Here is a 9,416-nt window from a genome sequence, read left to right on the forward strand (position 1 = left end):
GGGGTTACGGAGGAGCTCCTCCTCGTGCTGCATCTCCTCTTCCTCCTGCACAGGGGACATTGGGGACACTGGGGACACTCAGGGGACACCTCTGGGGACAGGGGACAGCTCCTCCTCATCCTCCTGGAGGGACACAGGGACAGGGATGGGGACAGGGACAAGGACAGGGGACACACGGCACAGGGCACTTCCTCCTGGGCTCGGGGGACAGCAGGGGACAGTAAGGGACAGCAGGGGGGGACAAAGGGAGCAGGATGGGGGGAGGGGACAGGACAGAACCCAGCGGTGACAGGGACAGAGAGGGGACAGAGACAGGACAGGGACACAGAGCACAGCAGGAGGTGACAGAGCTGGGGGTGACAGGGACAGGGTGGCACAGGGACACGGGGACAGGGGTGGGGACAAGGGGGACACAAACGTGGGAAATGCTGGGGACAAATGGCCTGGAGAGGGAATGGGGACAGCAGGGGACAGGGACACGGGGACACTGGGACATGAGAGGGGACAGGGATATGGGACGGGGACACGGGGACAAGGGATGGGGACATGGGGACAGGAGAGGGAACAGGGACACAGACATGGGATGGGGACAGGGACACTGGAGGGGACAGGGATGGGGACAGGAGGGGACAGGGATGGGGCCAGCAGGGGACAGGAGGGGACAGGAGGGGACAGCAGGGGACAGGAGGGGCCAGTCCCGCACTCACGAAGCACAGCTCGGGCCGCTCCGGGCCCGGCCCCGCTCCGGGATCCGCCACCGCTTCCCCCGCGACCAGGAGGGGACAGGAGGGGACAGGGATGGGGCCAGGAGGGGACAGGAGGGGACAGCAGGGGACAGCAGGGGACAGGAGGGGCCAGTCCCGCACTCACGAAGCACAGCTCGGGCCGCTCCGGGCCCGGCCCCGCTCCGGGATCCGCCACCGCTTCCCCCGCGGGTCCCGGCGCCGGCTCCGCCATCGCTCCGGGTTCCTCCATCGCTCCGGGCTCCGCCACCGCTCCCGGCTGCTGCTCCGGGCCGGGCCCCGCTCCCGGGGCCGCTCCCGGCGGCTCCTCCCGCGCTGCCATAGGGGCCAGCCCCGCACTCACGAAGCACAGCTCGGGCCGCTCCGGGCCCGGCCCCGCTCCGGGATCCGCCACCGCTTCCCCCGCGGGTCCCGGCGCCGGCTCCGCCATCGCTCCGGGTTCCTCCATCACTCCGGGCTCCGCCACCGCTCCCGGCTGCTGCTCCGGGCCGGGCCCCGCTCCCGGGGCCGCTCCCGGCGGCTCCTCCCGCGCTGCCATCTCCGACTCGGCCGCCGCCATTTCTCCGCGCGCTCGCTCACTTCCGGCGCGCCGCCAGCACTTCCGGCGCCTCCACTTCCGTCCTTCCCGCGCTCCCTGCTCATTGGTCAAATCGCTCTTTTGCTCCGCCCCCTCAGCGCAGCTCTCAGACAATAGAATGCGGCGGTGCTGGAGGTGCGACCAATGGGCGGGCGCGGTGTTGCGGGGTTGGCGGAGCCGGAAGCGCGGGGGGCCTGGAGGAGCCATGGGGGTGAAGCTGGAGATCCTGAGGGTGCGAGGGGGCGGGAACGGGAACGGAGGGAGAACGGGATAATTGGAATGGGGATGGGAATGGGGGTGGGATAATGGGAATGGGAACGGGAATGGGAATGGGATATTGGGGATGGGGATGGGATAATGGGAATGGGAACGGGATAATGGGAACGGGATAATTGGAATGGGGATGGGAATGGGACCAGGGTAATGGGATAATGGGAATGGGAACGGGATCATGGGAATGGGAATGGGAATGGGGGTGGGATAATAGGAATGGGAATGGGATATTGGGGATGGGAATGGGATAATGGAAATTGGATAATGGGAACGGGAACGGGAATGGGGGGAAGGAACGGGAATGGGGGATAACGGGAATGGGGAAATGGGAACGGGAATGGGATAACAGGATAATGAGATAACGATAGGAACAGGAATGGGGGAATGGGAATGGGAATGAGGGGATAACAGGAACAGGAATGGGGGAACAGGAATGGGAACGGGAACGAGGTGATAATGGGAATGGGGGAATGGGAATGAGAATGGGATAACGGGAATAGGGAGGGGATAATGGGAATGGGAACGGGAACGAGGGGATAGTGGGAATGGGGGAATGGGAACGGGGGGGAACGGGAATGGGATAACGGGAATAGGAACAGGACTGGGATAATGGGAATAGGGAGGGTATAACGGGAATGGGAACAGGAATGGGATAATGGGAATGCGGAGGGTATAACGGGAATGGGAACAGGACTGGGATAATGGGAATGCAGAGGGTATAACGGGAATGGGAGCAGGAACGGGATAATGGGAATGGGGGGGGTAACAGAGCGGGGGGGCGGGAACAGGAACAGGAACAAGGGATGGGAATGGGGGAAGTAGTGGGAATGGGGGAGTAACGGAGCGGGGGGGCGGGAACAGGAACAGGAACAAGGGATGGGAATGGGGGAACGGGAATGGGGGACACAGAGGTGACAGGGGAGGTGACACAGGGGACACACAGGTGTCCCTGTCCCAGGTGTGCCTGTACCTGTCCTTCCCCGTGGCCGTGTTCTGGGTCTCCAACCAGGCCGAGCTCTTCCAGCGTCACGTGATCGACCGCAAGGTGGGCGGGGACACCTGGGGACACCTGGGGACACCTCAATGTCCCTGCTGTCCCCTCCCCTGACGCACTCTCTTTGCAGAGGGAGATTTTCCCGCCGGACACCCCGGAACGGGTGAGACCCCGCTCAATGTCCCCAGTGTGTCCCCAGGACCCCCTACTGTCCCCAAGGTCTCTTTGCAGTGTCCCCAACATGTCCAGCCCTGCCCTGGCAGTGTCAGCAGTGTCCCCGATGTCCCCTTGCTGTCCTCAGTGTCCCCCTGGTGTCCCCACAATGTCCCTGTGTCGCTGTAGGACACGAAATAACACGCCACGGACACGCAGCTCTAACGAGGTAAAAAAACCAGCACTTTTAATTTCTGACTCCAACATTTGTAGACTTCCAAAAGTGACAGTGGATTGGAGGGTGACAGTGCCACCTCTCCAATGACACTGGACAAACCAACAGTCCATCAGATTTCTCTTTGTCCGTAAAACAATGCAAAACCATAAATCATTTACGTAAAGCATGTGAGAAAGTTCGTTACAGGAACCTAAACCTCAGAAAACCTGGAAAATTTAAAACAGCACGGCCACATCTTACCCTTTCCTGTTTAAAAAAAAAGAAAAAAGAAAGAAAAAAATGACGAGAAAAAAGAAAAATGAACAAGGTTCAGTGTCCATTTGAGGAGGAATCATTGGGGTGATCACTCGCATCGTCTGGATCCGAGTCACGAGTCAATGATTTACCCACCTGATGTCTTTCATGTTGGTCACAGTTTCCATTTTGCCTGTTGGCCAGATTCTGTGTGGTCACAAACACACGTCGAAGGTACCCAGCGTACCCCAGAATCTGTGGACACACAAGCATACCTGTGTGAAAAAGTTCGTTACAGGAACGTAAACCTCAGAAAAACCTGGAAAACTTAAAACAGCAGGGCCACATCTTACCCTTTCCTGTTTTAAAAAAAAGAAAAAAGAAAGAAAAAAACTACGAGAAAAAAGAAAAATGAACAAGGTTCAGTGTCCATTTGAGGAGGAATCATTGGGGTGATCACTCGCATCGTCTGGATCCGAGTCACGAGTCAATGATTTACCCACCTGATGTCTTTCATGTTGGTCACAGTTTCCATTTTGCCTGTTGGCCAGATTCTGTCTCTGTGGTCACAAACACACGTCGAAGGTACCCAGCGTACCCCAGAATCTGTGGACACACAAGCATACCCACACCCGAAGCGATAAGGTCATAGGGACCTTCCCACTGTTCGGTGACCAAATTCCAGACCCAAACTTTCGCCCGAGGCTGATGTGCCTCGTCCCAGCCTGCATCGAGGGACGGTGATGCAGAACGACAGGGTTGTTTGAGTTCTGTGTCACCATAACATGATAGATGGTGTACAAAGCTTTTGCCGACCGACTGTGCGGGGTTTCACCCTGCATTCCCCGTTTTTGTTTTTGAAGAACCCGCTCCAGAGTACCGTGAGTGCGTTCTACAATCGCTTGACCAGTCAGAGAGTGACGGATACCAAACTTGTGTGAGACACCCCACAACTGCAGGAGCTGCCGCACCTTCTGCGATGTGCAAGCAGGACCACTGTTGGTTTTGACAGCAGAAGGTATGCCCAGAACAGCAAAGGCCTGCCTCCAGTGGGCACAGACATCACGGGCCTTCTCTCCAGTGTGAGCAGAAGCCCACATCGCAGAGGAGAACGTGTCCGCCGTGACATGCACATACTTGAGCCGACCAGACTCGGCAATCTGGGTGACATCGGTCTGCCAAAGCTCCAAGGCCCTGAGGTCTCTGGAGTTTTCCCCTGCCAGCAAAGGCAGTCGTCACACGGCTCGGCAATGTCACAAGCTTCAGTTGGCGTCAGCTGAAACTGCTTCTGCAAGGTATGTGCGTTGTGGTGGAAAAACCCACGCGATGCCTCGGCCTGCGCCAGCGTGTCAGGCTGAGGCGCTACCCACGCTGGGTTGGCCGGCTTGTCAGCCCTCGCGTTGCCTTCCACTAGAAATCTTGGCAAATTGGTGTGGCTGCTCATGTGCAGAGCGTAGAACGGATGAACCTGGGCCTGAGTGGCACACCACGAGGTCTTCAGTAAATGAAACAAGGCAGGGTTACTGACCTCCTTCAAAACCGAATGACCCAACCGCTGTGCGATGTCGGCCATATAGGCAGAATCCATGACCAAATTGAAAGGTTCCTGGGAAAATTTCTCAAATGCCATGACAGCAGCTTACATTTCAACCAATTGGGCTGACCCATCCTCATGACCTTCCAGGACCTGCCACTCAGATCCATCCCTCCAAGTAGCAGTGGCCTTCCCTGTTTTCCCCGAACCATCAGTGAAGGCGGTGGGTCCTTGCATGGATTCCTGACTATTTTTGGGCCACAAATAGATTTGTGTGAATTTTGCCATATGCAGTACATGTGGCTGGGTAGATGATAAGTGATCTGCCCTGAAAAGTTTTCCAGAGCACTCTGCAGGGACACACTGTTCGCAAAGCTCCAGTCAAAATCCTCCCTCTGTACCAGGAGTATGATCTTTGCAGGATCCGCAGCCATCAATTGCAAACACCATTGCCGGCATTTGATTATCAAGTGAGCAATTAGCTCAAACAATTGCCGTCTTCTGCGGCTGATGGGGCAGGAAACCCATTCCAAGATGTGCAAGGAATGGGACCATTTGTCACTCCGTTGGCCAACGATGCCTGTGGGATGCGAATCTGGAGCGGCGATGAACACAGTGACATCAACGGAGGAATCAATGCGATAAACCTGGCAAGCAGAAACAGCTCTCTGAACCACCTCCAGCACCTGACGTGCCTCAGTGTTCAAGGTGACTTTAGATTCTCCTTTCAGCAAATCAAACAGAGGAGACAGTTGTGCGTCGGTCAGTCCCAAGTACGGATGTAACCAAGTGACGACACCTACCAATTTCTGGGCATCATTCAGTGTCTTCACAGAATGCACAAATTGCACCTCCTGGTGTTGGATTGTCCGCTCCAGAATTTTGACCCCCAGATACTTCCAAGGAGGCTGTTGTTGAACCTTTTCTGGAGCCACCTGCAGCCCATGAGAATGCAAAGCATCGAGCAACTGAGGCTGGATCCTCAGCAGCTTGTCCTGGGTGGACGCAGCCACCAAAATGTCATCCATATAACGATACGGATGGGCATCAGGAAACTGCTTGCAAACCCCAGACAAGGCACGGGCTACATACCATTGGCATTTGGCAGGAGAATTTCGCATTCCTTGGGGCAAAACTTGCCATTGATATCATTGATATCATTGATATCATTGATACCATTGAGCTGCGCGGGCTCAGCGTTATTAATTGCTGGCACCAAGAAGGCAAATTTCAGTCTGTCATCAGGATGCAAAGGAATTGTAAAAAAAAAATCCTTGAGATCCATGATGAGGACCTGTGGGGGTTCGCTGTTATTTGTCTCTGCCGCTGGCTCACGTAACACCGCGCTGTTCCCCCCAGTCCCGTGACAGGCGTCTCCAGGATTCAGGGGCCACTCTGGGGGCCAGGTGGCAAGGGAGAGAACTGTGACATCCATGCCGCTGTCCAGAAGCCCACGAAGATGGATCTCCAACAGTGTCACAGCAGGGATGGACAGGGTACACAGCATCCGGTGAACTTGAGGGGGCCCAGAGGATCCAAAGCTGCCAGCTCCACATGTCCAGTCAGCTGTCCTGTGAGCAGAAGACTTAAAGGGCACAAGTTGAGCAATCCGTGTCCCTTCCGGGATAGTGACGGAGTGGTGAGTATGGAGACCACGGCACAAATCTGCCCTGTGAAGTCTGCATCAATGAGCCCCCGGTGCACAATGATGCCCTGAAGGGTGGCACTACATTTCCGATCAGGAGAGCACTCATGCCCTCACCCAAGGGACCAAAGGCATCCAGGGGAACCTTGTGCATTTGGCAAGAGTCTAAGACATTTGCCATATGGTTTGGCCTTCCACACCGACCACACAAAAACAAGGGAGTTGTGACCTTCTGTGTCTCCTTTCCCTGTTTCTTGCTGGCCTGAGCATTCCCCTGCGGTCACTGCCTGCCCTGTGACACTGCCCAGACCGGCTGCATAGCAATAGCCAAGGCAGCCATCTTATGACCTGAGGGGCCTAAGTTTGCACAGGCCACTGCCATCTGGGGGACAGTAGGGTCACCAGGAAGAGCCTCTATGATCCTCTTACAGTCATCATTGCAGTTACACCTCGCAAGGTTCGTAATCACAAGTCTCCTTGCCTCAGGATCTGCCACCTGATTCTCTACAGAGGCTGTCAGCCTCCCTGCAACTGTCATGGAAGGCTCATCAGCCCCCTGGACAACAACAGGCGCAAACGGCTGCCTCGGAGCAGCCAGTTCTATGGTCTGAACCAACGCTGCCATGCCTGTTGTCTGGCACTGGTCAGGCACGAGGGGATCGAAGCCAGCCTGCCCCTGAGGATCAGCATAATTGTCTGTGCCCAGCAGCACATCAGTGCCAATGGCACGCCTGGGATCCTGCAGACCCAGCATTGCGTTCTGCTCCACTGCCCTGGCTGCTAACCGAGCCCATTGAGACTCTAAAACGTCGAATTCCGCGGGTGGAAAAATAACGTGTGCCATAGCACGGATGTTGTGAGGTGTCAGCGCATCAGCAGCAATCGCTCGAAGCAGCGACCTTCAGCCTTCAGCAGACCCCAGACCATGTTGCACAACCACATCATGGAGTTCCTTCGCAGCTTTAAACGGTAAAGGTTGATGGGCGTTATGAGTAACACCCCTGAGCACAGGGAAAGCCTGGCAACTCCCTGGGCCTGCCAAGTCCCGTCCCGTGGGCCCCGCAGGGACAGCAGCAGATGGCTGACGGGAGGCAGCTCAACACCACCCGACCCCGCGCCCGCTGCAGCATCAGCATGGCTCCCACCGCCTGCACGTGCCCGGCAGGCTGCGTAGACTCAGAAACGGGGGACGCAGCTCTGCCAGAAGACAAGACCAGCTCAGAAGCAGACAAACCCGCTCCCGTTGATCCTAGGGGATATTTCATGGAAACGCCGCGATTTGGACAAAGCGTTGTCGCCGAATCAGACTCAAACCGAGGCGGAGGCTGATCCAGAGGATCCCCGTCGTCCCTGAGCGCCGGGAAGGCACAAAGAGAAGGCGGTTCCCTCCTGCCCCGCTGCCTCCATGGCTCTGCCCGTTCTCTGGCTGCTCGGAACCTGCTGGCTGGGTATTGGGAGGATCATTAACGGGACATCACACCATGATCAATATGATCAAGTGAAGCTGATTTATTACAAAAAGCAAGCTATACTTACACTGTTTTCTGTTGTTCACGCCTCAAGCTAATACATGATTGGTTAAATCCTTCTTACGCATGCATTTTAATATATCAGTTAATTTTAGTCTTCCTTCTTCAGGCGTCTCGCTGTGGTTTTCTTGTCTGCCTCTGCATCCTGAACTGTCTGCTTCTGAGCATGTTCTTCTCCTTTCGTGTCCTTCAAGGGCATGGTGACCTTACTCAGTTTCTATGAAGGCTGGATTGTGCATCTGCTGTACGTGTCCATTGTCCTGCAAAAAACTCTCAACATCTGGGAGCTCGATCCACCCCGGGGGACAAACGTCACCGTCCGAGACGGAGCCATCTTCCAGCTCACCATCCCGGGGGAGAGGGAAGAGTTCTGCTTCATACAGAAATTCAAATTCCCCCGCGTCCACGTCCGAGACGGAAGGGTCCCCCAGGGAACTCAGAGCTACAAAATCCAGACCCCCGCCAAATCGCGTCAAACTTTTTCCACCGCACCAGCAGTGATCTCGTGTCTACGGTGCAGTCATCAAAAAGCGCTGCCATGAGATGGCCTCCCATGAGAGACACACCTCCCTGGAGAGCGCCTCCACAGGGCTTGGAAAAAACCCTTGCTGTCTGGCCCACAGAAATAACCTTTCAAAATCGCTCCAGGAAACGGAAAACTCGTTTCCGCTCCAGGAGACCCTTCCAGAGGTCCAAAACCAGAGAATCCTCCGTGAAACCCACAGGGCTTGCCATGACCACAAGAGCTGTGGGCAAAATGCCAAACTGCTCATGCCAAAACAGGGAGGGGGGAAGCGACACGACCTCACCCAGGGCTGTCCCGCACACGGCGGCTGCCAGATATCGCTGCAGGACACGAGATAATGCGCCACGGACATGCAGCTCTAACGAGGTAAAAAACCAGCACTTCTAATCCCCACAATGTCCTTGTCCCTGTTTCTCTGTCCCTCTCCCCTCACTGTCCCTGTCCCCTCCCTGTCCCTGTCCCCTCACTGTCCCTGTCCCCACAGCGCCAGGCCATGGCTGAGCTGAAGCAGCGGCTGCGGGAGAGGAAGGGGACCCAGGCGTGAGGGGACAGCGGGGACACGGCACTGTGGGACACACGGCCACCAGGGGACACGGCGGTGACAGCAGGAACATGGCAGTGACACCAGAGACACACGGCCACCGTGGGACATGGCGGTGACAGCAGGGACACACGGCCACCGTGGGACATGGCGGTGGCAGAGGAGACATGGCAGTGACACTGGGGACACACGGCCACCAGGGGACATGGCGGTGACAGCAGGGACACACGGCCACCGTGGGACATGGCGGTGGCAGAGGAGACATGGCAGTGACACTGGGGACACATGGCCACCTGTGGGACATGGTGGTGACAGAGGGGACACGGTGCTGGCAGAGGGGACACGGTGACAGAGGGGACACGGCAGGGACACCCCATGGGACAGAGGGTCACCAGGGACAGCGGGGACAGCAGGGACACCCGGTGACAG

At 56.7% G+C, this 9,416-nt stretch overlaps 1 protein-coding gene across 1 annotated transcript; it reads left to right on the plus strand.

Annotated features, from left to right (window-relative positions):
• The first annotated feature begins 1,488 nt into the window (after positions 1–1,488).
• LOC121364414 (protein PET100 homolog, mitochondrial) lies at positions 1,489–9,173 on the plus strand. Its single transcript, XM_041487663.1, has 4 exons — positions 1,489–1,552; positions 2,552–2,638; positions 2,718–2,750; positions 8,931–9,173. The coding sequence occupies exons 1-4, from the start codon at positions 1,526–1,528 to the stop codon at positions 8,988–8,990; spliced, it is 207 nt and encodes a 68-aa protein (XP_041343597.1). The 5' UTR covers positions 1,489–1,525; the 3' UTR covers positions 8,991–9,173.
• Positions 9,174–9,416: the final 243 nt, after the last annotated feature.

The sequence above is a fragment of the Pyrgilauda ruficollis genome, unplaced genomic scaffold, assembly GCF_017590135.1.
Source record: "Pyrgilauda ruficollis isolate IOZ18807 unplaced genomic scaffold, ASM1759013v1 scaffold825, whole genome shotgun sequence".
NCBI lineage: Eukaryota > Metazoa > Chordata > Aves > Passeriformes > Passeridae > Pyrgilauda > Pyrgilauda ruficollis.